A 23325-nucleotide genomic window follows, 5' to 3' on the forward strand; every position below is an offset into this window, starting at 1 on the left:
GCGTACTTGCTAGAAAATTCCACTTGGTCGTGAAATTTCATTATTAAAATTGTTCGAAACACTATTAAAATAAATATTAATAGTAAAATAGTTTTTTTCAACAATTGTATCTTGAATTTGATGGGCTGGTAGTTTTATTTAAGAAAATTGAATTATTAAATTAAAGAAGCTTGTATTTAAGAATTTACGGTGTGCGGAGGATTTTGACTAAATTAAAAGGGACGGAGAATTCTTTATGAAATAGGAGTAAGGGGACCACCTCCCCTCGGCTCCATCTCTACTTCTCCAAGATTCTTGGGTTCCTTGACGTCCAAAATGGTGCACTAAGACTTGATAATTTGTAATGTTTGTGATTTGAAATTTTGTAAATTCAGACTTATAATTTGGTTTCTTTTGATTTTTCGTAAATAAGTTGATTTTTTCAAATACTTTTAGTTTTTTTTTTTGTTGGATTGTTGACGAAACACTCAACATCGTTGAATTGTGTCTAAAATTGATGCTATGACATTGATATTATATCCGGACACAAGCCAAACTACTGAGTCAAAACTTCCTTAAACATAAAATTTACTAGAGTTCGAACCAATTATGTAAATTAATTGTGTGAATCTAACGGGCAGCAAAGAAAACGATCATATATAGATAATCATATACCAATTTCTTTATATAAAAAGAGAAGTTATTGAAATGATCTTTTTGCTATGCACACGGTAAAGGAAACTAAAAAGGATAATATCAAGAAACATGACATTATCCCATTATAAAAGATACAACTTTTCTTCTTCTTTTTCTCATGTACATCAAATTTTCATTGACCATTTTGTGTTTTAATCTTAAATCTATGTACAAATACTACAATCAGATACTTGGATTGTTCCAAAATGTCAAGAAAATCTAGGCGTCAATCTCCGAATCAATTCCTTCCTGCAAAGAAAAAGAGAATCGAGAACCATTAGACTCGTTCGGATTCAAGAATAATGCTATATTTTTCGAATGTAATTCGAATGAACTAGGGTGATCAAAGTTTGATTGATACCTCATAAGTTGTCTGTCAAGAGATGAAGTAGATAATAAACCTCTGTTTTCTTCAGCTCTTCTCAACAGATAAGGCATAATCTGCTCAATAGGCCCAAAGGGCAAATACTTGCTTACTCTAAAACCTGCATTTTTCAAACCAAAAGAGAGGGTATCTGCCATTCCATAAAGTTGGCCGAATTGCAGATTTTGGCTACCCTTTTCAAGTCTGAGATCGATCGCCTTTGAAGCGGCCAATTTTCCTACATTCAAAGAACCCCATTACATACCATCGCCATGAAAACTTAAATTCTTCTTCTGTAAAATGTATACCTGATTCAACATTATGAGTCGCCAGCACGACGGAACCGGATCCATTGCAGATTTCTTGAAGCATAAAAGCAGCACAATCGTTGTAACAGGCATGAGTTTGCTGTATAGTGTCATGGATTGGGGACTTGACTCCCAAAGAAGAAGCCAATTGTCTCTCAGGTCGATAAGTATGCGCCTCTCACCAATTTAAACCCGACAGACACTCCCATCACATCGGCAGATTTCTTAGCTACAACCAATCTCTCTTTCGAATCTCTCAAATAAGCCTGAACCGTGTTGAAAATTAAAGGGCCATCGTCATTTTTACAGTATTGTGTCGCTGCAGAGTAGGATAAGTAGTCTATCCCCGGTTGAATGGAGGTATCCTCCGCATCAATTAGCAGAGGCACATTTGCTTCTATACATTTGATGCAAAGTTTGGTTAATCTTTCGTGGGCTAACTGGAGATTGCTTTCTTCTTCTGGAGTTAGGGGCTCTGGCCTCCTCGGAGTGTGATAAAACGGGCTTGAATCCGTAAAAACGGGTAAAGTTTTGAGCTTCCATGGAAGATGCAAGGATTTATCCTTGTGCTCCCATCTTAATAGATCACTCACCCTCTTGAGCAAACTAGGAGGACAAATTGCCGTAATCTTCAACACAATAAAACTAACCTGGATTGAAACTCTTCTTGTATAAATATCCTGATTCTTGGATAACAGAATTTAATCAATCTCAATTCAAGAAAGTTGATCAAAACTTACAGAAGAATCAGGGTGCGATTTAGCAGATTCAGCTGTTTGAAAAAATTGCTCCAAATTTCGATCACAATCCTCGTTACTGGTTGCGTGTTCCAAACCATAATCCAGCATAGCTCTAAGTCCAGAATCCCAAAGTCTCTCCACAGTTCCTCCCACCTCCTTCAAACCTTTCCCCGCGCAGAAATGATCGTAAAACGAATGTTCGATTGCTTCGAACACGATTTTCTTCACCGGGGGAGACCCCATGAGCTTCGAATTCAGAACCCACATGCCGAAATCGACCATAGGCTCAATCGCGGCCATGTGAAGAATGATCGATGATTTGATCAGCTTTGAGGTGGAGACCGTCGAGAAAATCTTATCGGAATCATCGATATTGATTGCTCTGTCGCATGGGTCGGTGTGGGTGATCGTGTCCTGTTTGGAGGCGGTGGTTTCGGGCTTGAGGTTGAACGCGGGGACGGCGGAGATGGAGGACTGCGCGGCGGAGTTGAGGCGGCGGAAGAAGGAGGGGAGCGCGTGGAGAACCTTTGGGTGGACGCTACGGGTGGTCATGATCGAAGAACACTAGCGGTTAAGGGAGCTATTCGGTTCTTGTTTCTGGAGAGATTAAGGTTGAATAAATAGGCATTATTGGTTATTTTATAGAAAATTGAGATCATTGGCGTTACTCGTTAGTACAATGTAACGAGAATATATATATATATATATATATATATTTTTTCGCTTATTTATTTTAGTTTTATTTTTTTTGGCTTTGTACTTGGATCATAAATATTAAAATAGTACGGCAAAAATTTATCTGAAACGGTCTCACAGATCGTATTTTGTGAGACATATATCTTATTTGGGTCATTCATGAAAATGTATTACTTTTTATTCTAAGAATATTAATTTTTATTGTGAATATCGATAGGTTGATCCGTCTCACAAGAGACCCACTCAAATAGTAAAATTACATGTTTACAAGTTGTTAGTGTGTTCCTTATAATTAATCTCATTTTTCTAAAACCTATTTAATTTGATTTGGGTTTTTTGAGTTGGGGAAGATGTTTATTATAATTAGATGTCGAAATTAAAAATTCGCTTTAAATTTGAGATTTTTATATAAGATATACAAACGATAAACTGAATATGTAACTTATATCTATATAAAAATTGTAAATTAAGTAAGAAGTCAATAAGAATACTAATCATATTTTCCGTCACTCTTTCACCTTATATTATAAGATAAAGTCTGTTTTTTCAATTTATCTAATTATATATCTATTATTATTATTACTATTATAAATATATGAGTTTGAATTGTGAATTTATATGTATATCTTTATCTTCATTAAATTATATTTATTAATACATGTTTTTTGTTTGTTTTTCTTAACTATTAATGACTTCTACGATAAATTGAAAAAAATTGAAATTTAGCTACTATTTTTTAGAATGAAAAATTTAGTTACCATTTTTAAAATGAAATCTAAATTTATTTTTCATTTTTTGGAATGACATTTGCACTCCATTTATTAGAGTTTGAATTGTGAATTTACATGTATGTCCTTATCTTCATTAAATTATATTTATTAATACATGTTTTTTGTTTGTTTTTCCTAACTATTAATGACTTCTACAATAAATTGAAAAAAATTGAAATTTATCTACTATTCTTTAGAATGAAAAATTTAGTTACCATTTTTAAAATGAAATCTAAATTTATTTTTCATTTTTTGGAATGACATTTGCACTCCATTTTTTTTAAAAAAATATGTCTTTAATGAAATTTAAAATAATAGTAATAATTCATTTTCTAAAAAAACTTATATCTTTAATGAAATTCGAAATGATAACAATAATAAATATATGTTTTTTGTTTGTTTTTTTAAATTGTGATGTTACTATCTTGTCCACGAATTGTTGTTGTTGAGATATTTTGGTAATCACTGAAAATTGAAACATTTGATTTGTGTTTTTGGATTTCTGACAATATGTTTGTCAACATATTATTTTTAATTTATTTTTTAAGTATCATGAGGGATAAACACATTTATTACAATATATAAATATTATTGTCTCTTTAAATTGATATTCACTTTTATTTTTGACATGTTATGAGTCTAGCCAAATGAGGAACAATAAGTTCAAGCAAACGAATACATAAAGTTTGGGGCGAAACCAGAATTATGTGGTAACCATAATTAAATATAAATCAATAAATTTTTAGTGAATTTATCGATGTTAAGATGCATAAAAAATCTTATATGATAATGTATAAAATTTTGTGATGAAATTTGCACACCATTTTTTAAAAAAAAAACTTATACATTTAATGAAAATAATAAATATATATTTTTTGTTTGTTTTTCCTAACTATTCTTGAATTCTAAAATAAATTGAAGAAAAATAAAATCCAACCACCACTTGTTGGAATGAAATTTACACTTCTATGTTTTTTTTTTAAAAAAAAAAACTATATCTTTAATCTTTAATGAAATTTAAAATAAATAAAACAATAACTAAATTTACATTCCATTTAAAAAAAACCAACTATTTTCTTATTTTAAAAATAATGTTTTAGTTCTATTTACCAGTTGGGTGCAATAATTGTCATTGCTTAGTAGAACCATCGAACTGTGGTGATTGAGCTGCTGTGCGATTTAAAAAGATTTGAGTTGCACCATTACTACTAGCTATAGCTTTTGGTAAAGCGGCAAGCGCTCGATCCTATATTATCTCCTTTTTTATTAGAATAAAATTGAAGTTTACGTTTTTGTTCAAAATTTTATAATTCTCCTATATTTTAGTAGGTCTTTGTAGGACCGAGTGCTTACCGCTTTACCAAAAGCTATAGCTGGTGGTAATGTTGCAACTCAAATCTTTTAAACTGCACAGCAACTCAAGCACCACAGTTCGATCGCTCTTCCAGCAGGGACAATTATTGCACCCAACAATCTCCCTCCCAATAATTGCACTTCTTGCAATCAATGAGAATCGAACCCGTGACATTGGCTCTGATACCAATTGTAGGACCGAGTGCTTATTGCTTTACCAAAAACTATAGCTGGTGATAATGATGCAACTCAAATCTTTTAAATCGCACAGCAGCTCAAGCACCACGGTTCGATCGCTCTTCCAACAGGGACAAATATTGCACCCAATAGTCTTTTGTAAGACGGTATCAAATAAATATATCTCAAAGACGATTTGATATTTTTTATTAATTAATGTTAATTCATTTAAAATAAATCAAAGAAAAATAAAGTTTATACACTTTTCAAAATTTTATACTTCTCCAATTTTGAGTAGGTCTTTTGTGAGACAATTTTGTAAGACGGTATCAAATAAATACACTCTATAATATATATATATATATATATATATATATATATATATATATATATAATTGTGATACACCGTGCAAAGCCATATAAAAAGCTAATTATGAACATAATGAGAATTGCACTGGCGTGGGTGTCAATGGGCAAACCGTAAAAATTTATGCATGTCAAACCTAAATAATTGTTTGGTGACATGAGAGAACACTTCAACAGAATGAAAATGAGTTTAAATTTGTTTGACGTGTAATAATTACTCTTATATACATCAAAGTGATAGAAAATGAGGAATAAGAATGAATTCATATCTTTTTTTATGTGAAACAAAGTAGTCTTACATCTATAATTACTTAAAATACTATTATAAGATTTTAAAATTTTTCTTATATTTTTTAAATATTTTTTTGGCTCGAAAAATAAATTTTTTTAAAAAATTACAATTATCTTCCTGCTTTATGCCCCGTCAAATTTCTTTCGATGAATACTTGTTGAACTTGTAGCTACTTTTTCAATGATATGATTTATGTATAGAGCTTTATAATTTTAAAATATATCATGAGAAATTCAGAAATTACGGTTGTTGTATTTTCCACACGTGCAACGCACGTACATGTCTTCTAGTATATATATGATATTTCATTTTTTAAATTTAAACAAACCTTTAAAATTTTTTTAACAACTATATTGAAATTGATAGTAGAAGTATTAAATTAAATATTTTAAAAAATATGATTAATATGGATGACACAAGCCGAAAGATAATGAGATAATAATGATAACAATGCACCGTCAGCACTCACATTTAAGAAAGGGCACTGCCGTCTCATCCATCCACATTGAAATTACGTTCTAATATAATACAAATACATAAAAGATATTACCAAGTTCCGAGAATTGGACCATACATTTGCCAAATAGTTGCACATATTTTATTATTCATTATTATATATACCGAAAATTGTGAAGTATTTAGTTACTGGGAAATTTGACTTCGAAAAAATGCACGAGGGGTCGTGTCATGTCCCATCACGATGTTCGGTTTAGATATATATTCCAACTTCGACGTTGATCCGATTAATGAAAATTAACTATTACTTGTTAATAAATATTTTTTTAAAAAAATTATAAAAAAATATTTGAAATTTATAGGTTGTTAATTACTTGAGTAATTTTGATAGTAAAAATTGTTTTAACACCAAAATTATATCGTGTCATATTTGTAAATAATTGAGATTAACCTACACAAACATACAATGATATCTCTATTAATATTCTTTCATGTAAAAAATACATTTCAAATATTGGTCCCAAATCTTTTTTTTAAACTCAATCTAGAAATAATATATCACTCGTGATAGAAATTCTCTTCAATAGGTCTTTTATAATTAAAATTAATCGAGTATTCTGCTTCACCGCCGGCAGCTGAAAACCTACTCGCTGCCGCGATCGACTCCTCGTATTATCTGTTCAGATTTCTGCATAATACTCGGATTACAGATTGATAGCCCAGCCTGTTATTATCATAGCACATAGGAATGGTTAACTCAGAGGAGCCAAAGAGAAGGGTGGCTTTTGTCCTAATTGATGGATTGGGAGATGTGTCTCTGCCAAGTTTAGGCTACAGGACTCCTCTGCAAGCTGCTAATGTACCTAACTTGGACGCCATAGCCTCCGCTGGAATAAATGGTTTAATGGATCCTGTTGAAGTTGGTTTGGCTTGTGGAAGTGATACCGCACATCTTTCTTTATTGGGTTATGACCCTCGTGTTTATTATCGAGGGCGAGGTGCATTTGAGTCAATGGGCGCTGGACTGGCAATGTCTCCTGGAGACATCGCATTTAAAGTAGGTCCTTGCTCTTTGATCATCATCCTGTTGCGCTGTGTTTTCAGTTTCTTGTGATTAACATTCACTATTTCTTGGACTTTATCATGGCATCGATTATTTCATGTGTGCTGCCTGACTGTTTGGGATGATGTTTGTGTGAAGGTCTAAAATGGTGATTTTGCTAACGTATCGATTTTATTACAAATCTGGCTTTAACATTACTGGAGTTTTATGTGGCAGAATTTTCTTTTCTTGTTCAGTTCTCAGCATGTTCAAGAGACCGTGATTGTCCCATCAGTAGTTGTAAAGGAATTCGTCTAAGCTAGTAATTGAAGTTCTCTCCCTTGAGAAAAAGGATTGTGTTTAGAATAAGATGCTTATTTTCCATTCTTAATCAGTTCATTTTCTTTTATACTGCAAAAACTAGAATGCTTTATACACCTGATAATCAGCTATTCGAGCATGAATGCTCAGGAATCTTTGCTACTTTGTATGCGTTTCTTTAAATGGAAAATATTTATACCAACTGTATCGTAGAATTTTGTTTTCTTGATACTTCTGAACAAGTTTGATTATAGTTGTCGGTGCTCAGTACTGACTTTTATTTATACTCAGTCAAACTTTGCTACCCTGGACGAGAAAACTGGAGTAGTTACTAGCCGGAGGGCTGATAGGCATTTTGAAGAAGAAGGACCGATTCTTTGTGCAGCGTTGGATGGAATGAAGCTTCCCTCTTTTCCTCAGTATGAAGTTAGAGTCAGGTGCACGATTTTCCAATTTTCTTACATTTTCGACACTGTTATTCATAGGAACAGTGCATGCTTCTTTCTTGGGTTCTAGCCTACAATCCAAAAGCAAGTGGGGACTTGAATGAGTGACCATGGGTTCACTAATCTATGGTGTTCACTCATGTTATAACAACTTCAAAGTATTCAATTTGAACATAGATTTCAAGTTGTGTCTACTATATTGCCAAGTTAAACTGATAAAGTACATGATTAAATGGATTTTTAAGGTATGCAACAGAGCATAGATGTGGGGTGGTTGTAAAAGGACCAAAATTAAGTGGAAATATATCAGGAACGGATCCATTGAAGGATAACCGCCTACTTTTAGAAGCTCAACCACTGGATGATTCTGATGAAGCTAAAAACACAGCTGCAGTTGTTAACGAGTTATCCAGGGAAATATCTTGCATTTTGGTTGCACACCCTCTGAACGCAAGAAGGGTTGCTGAAGGAAAGAATATTGCGAATGTTGTTCTTTTACGAGGTTGTGGTATTCGAATAGAGGTAATTCTTTTGCGAATTAGGTAATCTCACTTCCTCTCACCTGAAAATATAAATATCATATTGTTTATAAATTGTTTGTCGGAATTCATTTAGTTTATCTTCTGAGATGCCGAGAAATTACTTATGTTTTCACTATTATGTATTTTAGGTTCCTCCATTCGAAAAGATACATGGTTTATGGCCATGCATGGTTGCTCCGACTAAAATTATTGCTGGGTTGGGTTTATCCCTTGGTATCGATATTCTGGAAGCTCCTGGAGCCACTGGTGACTACAGAACCCTGTTAACATCCAAGGCAACTGCCATAGCCAATGCCCTCTCAGCTCCTCAGCAGTTATGCCCCAATGTTTTTGTGCCTGGTGAAGAAGAGCATGAACCTGGCCGATCTAATGGCTATGATTTTGGATTTCTTCACATTAAGGTTGTGATATACTAATCTTTTATCTATTCAGACTTTAACTTTTTTTCTGCAATTCCGCTTAAATTATGTAATGCAGGCGATAGACGATGCAGGTCATGATAAAGCGATCATTTTCAAAGTCAAAGGATTGGAAGCTGTTGATAGAGCTATAGGCCAGTTAGCTAAGCTCCTTTGGCAAGCAGAGTCAAGTGGGGCATTCCAATACTACGTATGTGTCACCGGTGACCACTCTACGCCAGTTGAATATGGCGACCACAGCTTTGAACCAGTCCCTTTTACATTGTGTCGATTGAAAGACTTTGTTGGTGCTGTGGGTGGGGAATCGCATGTCTTGGAAATTTCTCTCGACCCATTTCCACTTCCAATCGTAGCATCTGGTGAAGAGCTGGTAGATAAATATCAAAGTCAAGAAAAGAAACAAGATCGAGCTTTCAATGGTGACGCGGTGCTGGAATTTGACGAGTTGGCTGCAGCAAGAGGATGTCTCGGAAGGTTTCCTGGAAGTGAAATGATGGGGATCATTAAAGCATTTCTCAAGCTGTAACAGAAGCTACAATTATTAGATTTTTGGTGGGTGATTAACCGCATCTGATCAGGAATGAAGTGTGTTTTCAACTTCGACCCGTTAGTTTTGAAGCTTCTTTGAGTAATAAAATGACAGAATTTCTTTGCTTACCGACTGACAAAGGAAGCTATGACAAATTAGCAAGCTAGCAATAAATCATTAGCTGTTTCCCATGAACTTTGGACAGAGCTTGTGTTTCCTCTTGTTATTCTGGTTCAATAAATAAAACTGTATTTATGGGTTTCCACACCAGGCTTCATTGTTTTCTTCAGAAATCTGATGAACTTTGGTAGTAAGATTCTATTAATTATAATATCTATTTCTTATTTGAAAAGCAAAAAGTTTGGCAAATAATGAAAGGATGCAAAATCTCCAGGTTGACTATCGGAGATATGCATGAGAGACTTCTTCCAACTGGCTTTCTGACGCAGCAGATATGTCAACGATATGCCGTGCTAAATCTAAAACCTTTGCCATTAGGGAAGGTTTTTTTAGAATGGGTCACCCAAAAACACGAACTCACTATCATTGAATTTTTTAGGTTAAAGAAAGCCCAGTACATCAAAGTCAGACGTGCGTTACAAAAGCAATAATTGATTAAATAATCCAATGAGATGCTGCCATTATAATTAACAACTTGCCAACCTAATTCCTACTTCCCAGCCTTCACCCACAACTCCAATGAGCACTTCAAATTAAATTAAACCTCGGAAATGGCACAATCCGGTCTACTTTCTCAGGCTGTCTGCCCCCCATTTTGCCTCAAAGGTGACTTCTATCTATCTTTTTGGCTTCTGTATGCAAGTTCTCTCGCGTGTTTGTGTTCGTAAAGAACTGATATCTGTAGTATTACAACTAATTAGAAGCAGTTTTTGTCGATAAATTTCGAGTTCTTTAGTCACGATTTACGAATAACAGATTCATACATGATTCGAAGGAGCATCATGAATTCTTTCCATATTTCCCTTTGTGTTGAAAAAAAGTCCCCTCTTCTTGACAGGGAGTCCATGGATACTTATCCCATTCACTATTTAGTATATTTATGGCAAGATTCGTCATTTTTTAGTCTGTTATTAGTAGGTGAATAGCACGTGAACAACCTTTAGATTATATAAATTGAAACACAATGTTGATTTTCATATCACTAATTTAATTTCTCTTATTAATTGTTAGTAATATACTTGCTTGGGAACTAATAATTACTATTAATAGCTCTGTGAATATGTTATGCAGGGAAAGAGAATTGGCTGGGGCATTTTTCATTGAGGAAAAAGCCATTTTACTTGAACCTTTCATCCGGTTCCAAATTCGGCGCTCAAGCACTGTATTCGGTTAACTCCAAGGCAATCGAAATTCCGAAGCAGTGGTACAATCTGACGGCAGATTTACCAGTAAAACCACCTCCTTATCTGCATCCAAAGACTTTTGAACAGGTGAAACCCGAGGACTTGTTACCTTTATTCCCTGATGAATTAATCAAACAAGAGGCCACAAATGACCGGTTTATAGACATCCCGAAAGAAGTTTTAGACGTGTATAGGCTTTGGCGTCCAACTCCTTTGATCAGGTTGGTCTACTTGCTTGAATGTGATGTATTATATTATGCTCAACTCGTTGAGGAAAATCTTATGCTTGTTATGTTAATCCAGGGCAAAGAGATTGGAAAAACTACTCAATACACCTGCCAGAATCTACTACAAATACGAAGGCGTTAGCCCAGCTGGCTCGCATAAAGCAAACACAGCGGTCCCTCAAGCCTGGTATAATGCGCAGCAAGGTGTCAAGAATGTGGTTACTGAAACTGGCGCTGGACAATGGGGGAGTTCTCTTGCTTTTGCTTGTGCCTTATTTGGGCTTAATTGTGAAGTAATGTACTTTTCTGCTTGTTATTTCTGTTGTGGTCGTTGCTCCTTTGTCGTTGTAGCACTAGGGACAGTGTTAATGTTTGTTTACTGCTGCAGGTGTGGCAAGTCCGGACGTCTTATGATCAAAAACCATATCGTAAACTCATGATGGAAACTTGGGGTGCCAAGGTTCATCCTTCGCCTTCTGGCCTCACGAAATCAGGTCAGAGAGTACTTGAAAAGGATCCGTTGAGCCCTGGGAGTTTAGGAATAGCAATTTCTGAGGCAGTGGAGATTGCTGCTGCAAATGCTGACACAAAATACTGCTTAGGCAGTGTACTCAATCACGTACTTCTTCATCAAACTGTTATAGGCGAAGAATGCATCAAACAGCTTGGGGCTTTTGGGGAGACACCGGATGTGATTATTGGTTGCACAGGGGGTGGATCAAACTTTGCAGGGCTCGTTTTTCCATTCATTCGAGAGAAGCTTAGTGGGAAGATTGATCCTGTTATCAGAGCCGTTGAACCGGAAGCCTGCCCCTCATTGACGAAAGGCGTGTATGCTTATGATTACGGTGATACGGCAGGGATGACTCCTTTGATGAAGATGCATACACTCGGGCACGATTTTGTACCCGACCCGATTCATGCTGGGGGTCTTCGGTACCATGGCATGTCTCCGTTGGTTTCGCATGTGTATGAGTTGGGTTTTATGGAAGTGACTTCAATACCTCAGACTGAATGTTTCGAAGGTATGTTCCTCTCTCATACACACTAGAATACAAATTTTGAACTTGACCTGTGAGGTGAACGTGAAATTATATGTATGATTCTATAACATATTAGTTCTTGTGTTTCTGTATCTTTAGGTGCCATAAAATTTGCTAGGACTGAGGGGTTGATAGCAGCACCAGAACCAGCTCATGCCATAGCTGCGACCATAAGAGAAGCTCTGCGCTGCAGAGACACGGGCGAATCCAAAGTCATTGTCATGGCGATGTGTGGACATGGTCATTTCGATTTAACATCTTATGACAAGTATCTGCAGGGATCTCTCGTTGATTTATCGTTTTCAGAGGACAAAATGCAAGCATCATTGGCTGGTATTCCCCGGCCAGTTCTTTCATGAGCTCAACTAAAATGCGCGTATTGCTCCATTGTAAGATTATGTTTGCTGCTGCATATTTGCCTTAATTCTATAGTGGCTACTTTTGGGTTCTTTTGTGTTCAATCGAATAGTTTACACAAAACGGCCTTTACCAATTCTCCTAATACACAAATCAAACTCATTTTTCTTCTCTGGAATTCCAATATGTTATTCCTCATGCACTAAGATGAAATCACGTTCATAGACTTCGTATAAATCTGTTCAGAAGAGAAGACATCGGATGTGCCTTTTAGAATTCATCTTGGGATCATTTTTAACCGATATTACCTAGAACATCACAACGATTTTAGGCATGCCAACTAATTTCATTTTCTTGTTTCGATTGAAATGCGGAAAATTAGTGTAAAATATTCATTTTGAAAAATGACACATTCTATTTTTAACTGTCAAATTTCTTTAAACTAATTTTGCCAAACAAGTAAAAAATTAAAATAAATTACGAACATATAACTTACATGTAATCAAGTAAAATTTATTTTCATAAACTTTAAGGTAATTGTTAGGAATTAAATTGTAATAAATTTTTATATTCATCTTAAGACTAATTTTTCAACAGTAATCGAGGAAAATTTATTTTCATTAAATGTTTGTTTGTACAACTTAGAAAAAATTTGATTTGAATTATTATTATCGGTTATACTTTTAGGTAAAACGATAAACTCTTGATCATACAATCAGTATGAGAGTCAAATTAATACACTGATTCGATTTTCATGAATGGCAAGAAATGCAATTACTAAGATAAATATTGTTAGGATACATTGTCATCATAAATTATAGTTTTTAATCAAATGACAACGACCTGATCTTTAGAATAAAAATAGTTCTAGTTTTTTATTACGTAAAACTTTATGAAAGTATTCGTTTTCAAATAAATGTTGATTAAATTAAGGTAAAATTAACTGTGGATGTCAAAATGTACACGTCAAAAGCAATATTAATCGTGTCAATACTGTCTCATCGATATAAATTTATTATAGATGTTTTGTCGCTTTGAGGTTGTTTTAACAATATATGTTGAATATCTTATCGAGGAATGCTTAATTTTAATAAAACAAACAGTAATTAAGGGATTAAATTTAAATAAATCATGAATAATATGCTATATCTATAAGATAATTAAATAAATTTAAGTTATAATTTTTAATTAAAAAGTGACGGGATACTTTTATTCACACATTCAATAATGAGTAGGTGTCTTGTGAGACGGTCTCACGAATCTTTATCAGTGAGACGGGTCAACCCTACCGATATTCACAATAAAAAGTAACATTCTTAGTATAAAAAGTAATACTTTTTAAGAAGAGATATGTTTCACAAAATACGACCCGTGAGATCGTCTCACACAAGTTTTTGACTTCAATAAAACCATCAATGGACTATTTTTTATATATAAAATAATAGATAGTAGAGTCAATAAGAAAGATATTTTTGTTAAAAATTTGTCTTATAACAATTCATTTCTCTTTCTAGAAAAAAACAAGTGTTAAAATAGGATATATGATAGAAAAATGAAAGATCTATTCTTTTTTTTTCCCCACGAAATCATTTGGAGATTGTGTAATACTTACTCTAAAACTCTCCATTTATAAAATATAACAAATTTCAAATAGATTCATTATTCGATGAACTTGAAATTCATCATAATTAACATGAAACATTATATAAACAAGTATAGATGAATTTGAAGTTTATAGTTTTACTTATCTAAAACTAAAAAAATATATTTGAAATTTATAAATTTAAAATCCATCAATTCAAATACAATCACATATTTTTTACTCTATTTTACCCTTTTTGGGCGGGATCGTTATGATAACAAGTGTTACAACAAACATAATGTATGCATATATAATATGAAGTACAAAAATTATGTGTTGCTTATATATACTATATATTTTTATTTTTCAAATATTTGATTTAATAGTGATTTTTTTAATCTAAAATGAGAGAAGATAAATGAATTAAGGGTGAGTATCCTATCCCTAGCACTGAAATTTATTATAGCAATGAGAGAAGATAAATGAAATTACCAATAAATACACGAACTGAAATCTACAGAATAAATATGATTTCATGGCAAAATCGGAAAAATTTATGGTGTGACAGATTATAAAATTATTCTAATATCCTCAAACATTATAACATACTATAGAAATTTATTTCCACTAAAATTCTATACATAACGATTTATTATAATTTAAATATATACACGAAATATGGATTATATACTCTCTAGCGTATATCACAGCCAATTTTTTTTATTAAAATAATTTGCATTAGAGAATCGGTAAATCCTTAAATACATCTTTGGTAATAAACAACAAAATCACATTTGAAAACACAAAATATCTACGATTCTTTAAACTATATCCACCTAATTCATTCATCACATGCTTTGCATTTCTTCTGCATCATTGATTTGTTTGGTTCTGATTCTCTTGCATTTGCCACTCAATGATTCTTAAAGTCCCCAACTTTTTCTCCACCTTTCACTTTGATCCATCCTGTCGGTTATATTTTGGTTCTTGTCGTGTAAAGAAGCTATTGACTCTGTTGAGACAGTAACAACATTAAACATGAACTTCTTTGACAGCTTTTCATCAAAAGCATACATTACTTTAAGAAACGACATTTGTGTGTGTGTGTGTGTGTGTGTGTGTGTGTGTGTGCACATATATATATATATATATATATATATATATATATACATATATATGATCTTAGAAGTTAAAGGTTCTTGTCTTGGGTGAATCAGCGACTTTAAGTGTTTCTTCAATGAGCTTTCGCGCTTTTCGGCTCCTGATTTCGACCCTCATGCTTTCGCTCTTCTCGATCTTGTCGTAAGGTTTCTTCAATTTCATGGACTTGAGTCTCGATTTCAAGCTGCCCAACAGCCTCTCCAACCCCATCATCACCATGCTGAATCTGCGCTATATATCTAATACCACAATTCAAACCATATAAAAATATGTGTGTGTGTAGTAATTGATTGATTGGGAGAGAATGGAAACAAACCTGGAAGAATTAAATGATGGGATTTTGGGAATGGAGGGTGGGTCTTAAATTTGAGTGAAGGAGATGAGACAGAAAGGATAATATGAATGAATCAACCACAGAGAATTTGGCTGCTTAAATTGCAGACAAAAACTTGTATGACACGGTCTCACGTATCGTATTTTGTGAGACAGATCCCTTATTTGGGTCATTCATTAAAAAAATATTATTTTTTATGCTAAGTCTATTATTTTTTATTGTGAATATCAGTAGAATTGATCCGTTTCACAGATAAAAATTCGTGAGACCGTCTCAAAAGACATCTATTCTAAATTTGAGGATTCATTTCAGTTATAGATATTACCTTAGATACTCGCTCTAGTCCAAATACATTGGTGGGGGTTGCATTTTTTTTCCATATTCTTGATATATTATCGAATATCTATATTTAGTAGTATTTCGTTTATTATTTTATTAATTTATTACTATCATTAAATAATTAGATACTTTCAACAATAACTAAACCCAGACATACCCATCACAAAATCTGATGTGTCTAATCAAAGATGGACCCGCCAACCCTTTAAAAATAATATATGTTTTTAATTCAAGTAAATATAAAATAAAAAAGTCCAAAACTAATACATCAATCAAAATAAAAATCATAGTATTTTAATATTAAGTTAAAACCAATAATATTGTGACTTAAAGGTCAGGGATTAAGATATTCATTATTTAATCTAATATATAATATAAATTATTATTATCAATATACATCAGAGAATATTTATTAAAACTTGTTACTCGCCTCGCAACCCGTTTGATCGGGTTTAAACATATCCCGAACTCAACGAGTTTAATGCAGAGTCGGGTTTAAGTGGGCTATTCTCTTCCCTAATTTTCAGATAAAAACTCCCAAACTCTCTCTTGGCTCGCTTCGAAGCTCTATTGGTTCCTTTGGATTTGGATTTGGATGCACGTAACTATCGTATATGTGAATATGATGGCAAGCGTAGCAAAGTTCAAATAATAAGCTTGAAGTATAGTTGGGTTAATTCTTTAAGCCCAAAATTATTCTACAAATGGGATATGGATCCATCAATCTATACAAAATGAAGAGAGACGATCAATTTGGAATTGTAGGTTTTTTAAATTATTATTTATTAGAATTACTTTTAAGAACTTTTTATGTTGTATATATAAAAAAATTTTAAGCATTTCATTAAATAAGCCCTCCATCTATATTTCCTTTTTTTTAAAAAAATAAATATTTTATCGAAAGAGCTCTATCCAAAAAATACTCTCAAAAGAAAAAAATAATAATCCCACAATATTATACAATATATGTTTATAGAACATTATTAACTCCACAAATATTAATTTTTTAAAAAAAATTAGAGTATATATATCTTTTGTAACTGTCCATTCAATATATAAAAACAATAATTTATTTCTCGAATTTGATACCTAAAGCTAAAACCGAAACCTAAACCAAAACCCAAAAAGTAATTAACCATTCGCACCAATTGATCAGTAGTCTTAGTTTTAAATTTTAATTTATAAAAAATAAACACTCTACTATTTGCTTTAAAAACTTCATTTTATCTCAAAATTTTATAAGACAAAATCAACTCTATTTTATTTTCGAATGTACACAATCAAACGTAGAAATACATCATAATGCATCACTACACATTTGATGGGTAATAACCCAAAATTAAGCTTAGTCCAATAAAGAGTCTATTAATTATTAAGTCCAACTAAATTTATGAGTTTACGCGAGACCCCAAGCCCCCAAAGCTCTCAAATAGCCTGTAAACAAAGCGACTGATCTCTCATTATGGTAAGTTTAGCATTTTTCATTCTCTCTGATTTCGAGCATCGCTGACTTGGTTTTCGGCAAATAATCTCCAATGTCTCTAACGATTTGTCCATGGTTTAAGTGACACCGTCGTATTTTTTTTATGGTTCGCCGGAGCGACATTTACGCACATGGATGCAACACTCGTGCATCCTCTTAATTTGATTGGTTCGAATAGCGATTTTATTTGACTACATCAATATTATAAGGAAATATATATATGTAAAATATCATATTGTTCATGATTAAGTGATATGGTTAAATGAAATATAATGTTTAACTGACACATGCTAATTATAAAACATTAAACAAGTGGGAGGGGCATCAAATCAAACAACAAATTTAAAATTATTAAATGTCTTTGAATAATCCAGCCGCCAATTCATGCATGCATGGCCTAAATAGCTGGATTATATTTATTTATTTCATAATGATCATTTAAAAGGATGTTACATATTACCCATCCATATGAACACGGTGTATCTCTGCACAAAATTAAAATCATATAGTAATTAATACATTCTAATTTGATTATAGCCAGTGATATTGTCTTTTTAAAATTAATTTTATATATATGATCTTAGAAGTTAAAGGTTCTACTTCAATATAAATAATAAATATAAGTGTCTACTTGAATATTAATAATAAATCCAGATCGTGACTCTTGATTAATAATAATAATAATAATAATAATAAGATAAGACATATACAATAATATATATTAACCCAAATAGGCTGATACTTGATGAAATCTTGCAAGTATCCCCACACCTTCTTGAATTATAATTTCTTTACATCATCTGTATTAATTTTAGCTAGTGACAGAAATGATGGATCTATATTTTTATTTTTGATAATGCAGAATGATATCAAAATTGATTAAATTTTAAAAATTATACAGTGTATCACCAAAGTAGTATGTATAAATCAACTCTTCAGGCTACACCTGATAAAAATTGTGCATTTGTTTTTGCAGCGACCCAATTCGGATCAACTACTAATTAAGAGTAAATCTCTTGTGAGACGGTCTCACGCATCTTTATCTGTGAGATTGGTCAACCCCACCGATATTCACAATAAAAAGTAATACTATTAGCATAAAAAGTAATATTTTTTCATGGATGACTCAAATAAGAGATCAGGTCTCATAAAATACGGTCCGTGAAGACCGTCTAACACAAGTTTTTGTCACTAATTAAACATGCGATCAACTAATTAGTTAAACATTATTATTACAAACTTAAACAACAAAAACACATTTATACGACCAAATCGAACTCAATATCTTAAACCAACGACAAACTCTTAACTTAGTAAGTTATATTTGTTTTGTTTTTAATTTTAGTTTTTTCTGAAACGACATCAATGAAACCGACATGATGCAGACATGATATAAATGTGTATAATACCAAATTACACTCTTAATAAAAAATAATTTGTCAAAAATTGAAAAATATATTAGATTAAGATGGAGTTTCTAAAATATAGAAAACTAAAATAGTGAAAAAAATAAAAAATCAACATAAAAAATTGTAATTTTCTCATTAAAATATAATATAAGCTTTCCTTCATTACATTTAGAAATTACTGACATAATTAAATTTATTGCATTAATCAGTGAGAAATAAATAAAAAATACTTAAAAGAATAGATCATAGGCTAACATAATATAGAAAACATCTCGTTTATTGATTTTTTTATTAATACATTTTTTCACATATAAAATTTAGTCCGTGGATATAAAAATTCTGATTTTAATGTTCTTTTTTTCTTGTTCAGTCTCAATTTTAAAAAAATCATCCATATTTTAAACTTCTCTTCCCAATACTAACTTCGAATAATCCATTTATATATATATATAAATGTCAACTAATTTCGAAACGAAGCCTCTTATAATATACATGACCAATCCTCAAAACATTTCCGAACAACCCCTTGATCCTCATTGACAGATCACTGAAGCTAAGCTCCAAGATTATGGAGCTTCACTTCAGGAAAAATCTAACCCCGACTCAAAAAATTAAGAATATCGGTATCGCGATATCCGCCGGATTAATACTTCTCACATTTATCCGTCTGAATTATCCTGCAACACCAAGATATTCTTCACTGTCCTACAAGAATTCGGCTGAAATCATCACACCACACCATGCAGAGGGTATCGAGATAACCGATAATCAAGAGAAGTGCGATATATTTACCGGAGAATGGATTCCGAATCCGAATGCTCCATATTACACGAATACGACGTGTTGGGCGATCCACGAGCATCAGAACTGCATGAAATATGGGAGGCCGGATGCCGGATTCATGCAGTGGAGGTGGAAACCGGACGGGTGCGATTTGCCCGTATTGAACCCGTTTCAGTTTCTGGATATGGTCCGGGACAAGTCACTGGCTTTTGTTGGAGATTCTGTGGGGAGGAACCAAATGCAATCCATGATATGCCTCTTGTCCCGGGCAAGTTTTATCAATATTTCCTTTTTATCATTTTTTATATTTATTATTGATATATGTACTATTCAATTTCTCAAATGTTGCATTTGTAGTTTAGCACTCACCATCACAATTATAAATCAATGATAACTGTTAATGTTCGAATACCTTAAAGGCATATTTTGGTACACATGATAGGATAAACATGTGATATATAATATAAGGATAAGGTAATGATAAATAAGATGTAAGATATTATATTTAATGTTTGGTATGATTTTAATAAGAGTGATTAAATTTATATATTAGATTGTAATGACAAAATTAACCTTATCATAATAAATTTTATAATTTCAAAGTTGTTGCTTGATTTCATATTTTTTATATGTTCATGCGCCGATGGTGCTTGCATGATTTATTTATTTTTACCTAATTTTATATATATTATATAATATGATAATTGAGCCCTTGATTCTGTGAGTCAAATCAAATATCAATTTTTAAGATTAATCGAGTGATACTAATAATTTTATTGATATTTATAAAAATTATCTATATAATTATCTCGAATTCATTTATATAATTATCATATTATATAATATATAAAAATAAATAAAAATATTTATTTGATTTTAATTTCTACCTACTAGCATAGATTTATAAAAATCATTTATAAATTGAGGGCAATTAAGTCATTTGTAGTGTATTTTATCATTAAATTAAAATTATCACACCTAATAGAATGAATATTTTATCCTTCTAAAAAATTATTTATCAAGGGCCCATGATATTATCATGAGCTTTTTAAAAAGGAACCAAACATGAGATAATGATGATTGTTTATCAATCTCTCCCTTATCCCATGTACTAAACTATGGCCTAAATATCTTCTTATCTTGAAACTTGCTTGTACTCTGCATCTTCTCTAGATTTATCATTTATGTGATGTGCGTGGTTTGCAGGCTACGTTCGATTCATAATGAAAACGAGTTTCTAGTTAGACAAAAATGTCATTGAAAAAGAAAATAAAATAGTAGGTTACCTAAAGTGGTAGAATATTTTCAAAAACCCATCAAGGGCTGAATTATTTGTATTAACGATTAGGTAAATTATTAGAAACATGCATATCCAGTTATCAACGACACTAGTAAACTAACACATGCACTAGATAGCTAGAATACAAAAAGTACAAGAATCTTTCCCTTTTTTATTTGGAAAAAAATGGATGGAAATTATTATTTAAATCTATTATTCCTTCGTATCATTAATTTTATAAATAAGATTGGTGTATACAAGGATGAGAAATTTCAACTAAAGAAAACATTGGGAAGACTCAATGAAGACAAAAACTTGTGTGAGACGGTCTCATAGGTCGTATTTTGTGAGACGAATCTCTTATTTGATTCATTTATGAAAAATTATTAGTTTTTATACTAAGAGTATTACTTTTTTATTGTGAATATTGATAAGGTTGACCCATCTCACAGATAAAGATTCGTAACACCGTCTTACAAGAGACCTACTCTCCAGAAAATGAGTTGTTTCTCTATGTCCTCTCTCGTGTAAAACAAAGTTGACAAGTAACAATAATTGAATCAGCTGGCAAATGTTTTGAGTCGATTTGAATTAGAAATTATTAAATTCAACTAGAGCTTGAACATACTCAAAATAGAGTTCGATAATTTAGTGACTTTGAAATTACTAAATGTGAATTATCTCCAATTTCAGGTAGAATACCCAATCGACGTCTCCCCCACGTCCGACGAGCATTTCAAACGATGGAAATACTTCACGTACAACTTTACTCTAGCCTACTTGTGGACTCCGTTTCTGGTCCGCTACGAAGACCGAGATCCAGACGGCCCAACCCACACCGGCCTCTTCAACCTCTACCTCGACGAGTTCGATGATGCATGGACCACGCAGATCGACGGTTTCGATTACCTCATCCTCAACGCCGGCCACTGGTTCAGCCGCACCGCCGTATACTACGAGAACCGCCGCATCGTTGGCTGCCGCTACTGCCAGCTCCCGAACATCACCGACCTCCCGATGACCTTCGGGTACCGCCGCGCCTTCCGGACGGCGTTTAAAGCCATCAACGGGAGGGATAATTTCAGAGGCGTGACGTTCTTACGAACCTTCGCACCTTCGCATTTCGAGGACGGGCCGTGGAACGCCGGAGGGAACTGCGTGAGGCGGCGGCCGTTCCGGAGCAACGAGAAGATTCTGGAGGGGTTGAGTTTGGATCTGTACATGATCCAATTGGGGGCGTTTCGGGCGGCGGAGAAGGAGCGGAGGAAGAGATTCAGGTGGCTGGACACGACGCAGGCCATGTCGTTGAGGCCCGATGGGCACCCGAGTAGATATGGGCATTGGCCCGATGAGAACGTGACTCTGTACAATGATTGTGTTCATTGGTGCTTACCTGGGCCCATTGATTCTTTGGCCGATTTTTTGTTTCACATGTTGAAAATAGAATCCCGCAGATCGTACAACGAAAGACTTCTCAAGCGCTAAAAAAATATTTCATTGAATCGTTTGTTTGGTTCTGTAACTTCTGTATGAGAGTATTCCTTTTGTTATTATTTATTTTATTATTTTATATCTCTTACTATTTATCACATCGTTACAGTTCAACAAAATCTTAATACACATTTAAAAATATTCATTTTTGGTTCTATATATTTGATTTTTTTGTCATTTTAGTCTTTTATATTATTATTATATTTTAGCTTTCGTCAACTACGATTGTGTGTGTTTTGTTGCAATTCCAGTATTTTTCTCCATAACTAGCTGGTGAACAAATTGACGTGAGATTTTCATTTTAAAAAGAATCTTTTGGACATGAGTTCACCCAAAATATTCTTGAACTTTGATTTTAAAAAGAAAATTTAAAATAAATATTAATATTAGTTAGCATACGGAAATATAAGGTATCCATGAATTGTTACGTGAAATTAATAATTTATGGGTAATTTGTAGAAAAATACATCTGTCAATGATTTTTTTTAAGATTCAGTACCTAGTCAGTTTTTTTTTGTATTTTAATACCTGACAAAAGACTAACTTAGTTTTTACTGCATGTTTCAATCATTTTTTACCTTTTTACCTTTTTAATTAATAAAAAAGTATATAAATCCCTATTTTTGTTGGTCAACTTCTTTTTCCACTCATCATTTTCGATGCATTTGGATGACATGTACATTGAATTAAATATTTTTTTATTTAAAAAAAAACAAATTCACAACTAAGCATTGAACTCTTTGAAATACTTAGTTTTAATTGCGAAATATTTAATTTCAATTTTAAAATACTTGATTCAGTAAATAACATACTCAGAATATGTATTAAAACACTGGATATTCGAATATGCAACGAAAGTTCACCAAGTGCTCGTATTTCCATCCAAGATCTATTTGGATTACATGTTCATTTCATTTAATTATTTTTTTATTTTAAAAAAAAACAAATTTGCAACTAAGTATTGAACTTTTTCAAAT

General features: G+C 32.7%; 4 protein-coding genes and 1 long non-coding RNA gene across 5 annotated transcripts; 3 read left to right on the forward strand and 2 right to left on the reverse strand.

Moving 5' to 3' along the window:
* Window positions 1-651: 651 nt before the first annotated feature.
* LOC142550192 (proline dehydrogenase 2, mitochondrial-like) lies at window positions 652-2703 on the reverse strand. Its single transcript, XM_075659445.1, is given in 5 exon segments — window positions 652-924; window positions 1037-1277; window positions 1348-1504; window positions 1506-1997; window positions 2088-2703. Coding segments are annotated over 5 exon segments (1482 nt in total). The 5' UTR covers window positions 2640-2703; the 3' UTR covers window positions 652-884.
* A 4079-nt stretch (window positions 2704-6782) lies between these two features.
* Window positions 6783-9761, forward strand: LOC142550320 (uncharacterized). Its single transcript, XM_075659550.1, has 5 exons — window positions 6783-7254; window positions 7852-7997; window positions 8252-8528; window positions 8677-8949; window positions 9026-9761. The coding sequence occupies exons 1-5, from the start codon at window positions 6946-6948 to the stop codon at window positions 9491-9493; spliced, it is 1473 nt and encodes a 490-aa protein (XP_075515665.1). The 5' UTR covers window positions 6783-6945; the 3' UTR covers window positions 9494-9761.
* A 351-nt stretch (window positions 9762-10112) lies between these two features.
* LOC142550247 (uncharacterized) lies at window positions 10113-12712 on the forward strand. Its single transcript, XM_075659505.1, has 5 exons — window positions 10113-10282; window positions 10748-11081; window positions 11164-11380; window positions 11476-12112; window positions 12230-12712. Exons 1-5 carry the CDS (start codon window positions 10228-10230, stop codon window positions 12487-12489), a joined length of 1503 nt encoding a protein of 500 aa, XP_075515620.1. The 5' UTR covers window positions 10113-10227; the 3' UTR covers window positions 12490-12712.
* A 2059-nt stretch (window positions 12713-14771) lies between these two features.
* Window positions 14772-15665, reverse strand: LOC142515609 (uncharacterized). Its single transcript, XR_012811449.1, has 2 exons — window positions 15543-15665; window positions 14772-15461 (listed from the first exon to the last, which is right to left on the reverse strand). It is a non-coding gene; the product is annotated as an uncharacterized LOC142515609 (long non-coding RNA).
* Window positions 15666-19261: 3596 nt separating this feature from the next.
* LOC142550466 (protein trichome birefringence-like 19) lies at window positions 19262-22458 on the forward strand. Its single transcript, XM_075659581.1, has 2 exons — window positions 19262-19850; window positions 21555-22458. The coding sequence occupies exons 1-2, from the start codon at window positions 19364-19366 to the stop codon at window positions 22340-22342; spliced, it is 1275 nt and encodes a 424-aa protein (XP_075515696.1). The 5' UTR covers window positions 19262-19363; the 3' UTR covers window positions 22343-22458.
* The last annotated feature ends 867 nt before the right edge of the window (window positions 22459-23325 follow it).

Source organism: Primulina tabacum, chromosome 1, assembly GCF_025594145.1.
Source record: "Primulina tabacum isolate GXHZ01 chromosome 1, ASM2559414v2, whole genome shotgun sequence".
Taxonomy (NCBI): domain Eukaryota; kingdom Viridiplantae; phylum Streptophyta; class Magnoliopsida; order Lamiales; family Gesneriaceae; genus Primulina; species Primulina tabacum.

Bases quoted from the DNA above. Each gene is read 5' to 3' on its own strand.
- LOC142550247 (XM_075659505.1), top strand. From the start codon at position 10,228: ATGGCACAATCCGGTCTACTTTCTCAGGCTGTCTGCCCCCCATTTTGC. The intron at 10,283-10,747 runs GTGACTTCTATC...TATGTTATGCAG, and splicing joins CCCCCCATTTTGCCTCAAAG to GGAAAGAGAATTGGCTGGGG. The intron at 11,381-11,475 runs GTAATGTACTTT...TTACTGCTGCAG, and splicing joins TATTTGGGCTTAATTGTGAA to GTGTGGCAAGTCCGGACGTC.
- LOC142550466 (XM_075659581.1), top strand. From the start codon at position 19,364: ATGGAGCTTCACTTCAGGAAAAATCTAACCCCGACTCAAAAAATTAAG. The intron at 19,851-21,554 runs GTTTTATCAATA...AATTTCAGGTAG, and splicing joins ATGCCTCTTGTCCCGGGCAA to AATACCCAATCGACGTCTCC.
- LOC142550320 (XM_075659550.1), top strand. From the start codon at position 6,946: ATGGTTAACTCAGAGGAGCCAAAGAGAAGGGTGGCTTTTGTCCTAATT. The intron at 7,255-7,851 runs GTAGGTCCTTGC...ATTTATACTCAG, and splicing joins CTGGAGACATCGCATTTAAA to TCAAACTTTGCTACCCTGGA. The intron at 7,998-8,251 runs GTGCACGATTTT...TGGATTTTTAAG, and splicing joins CAGTATGAAGTTAGAGTCAG to GTATGCAACAGAGCATAGAT.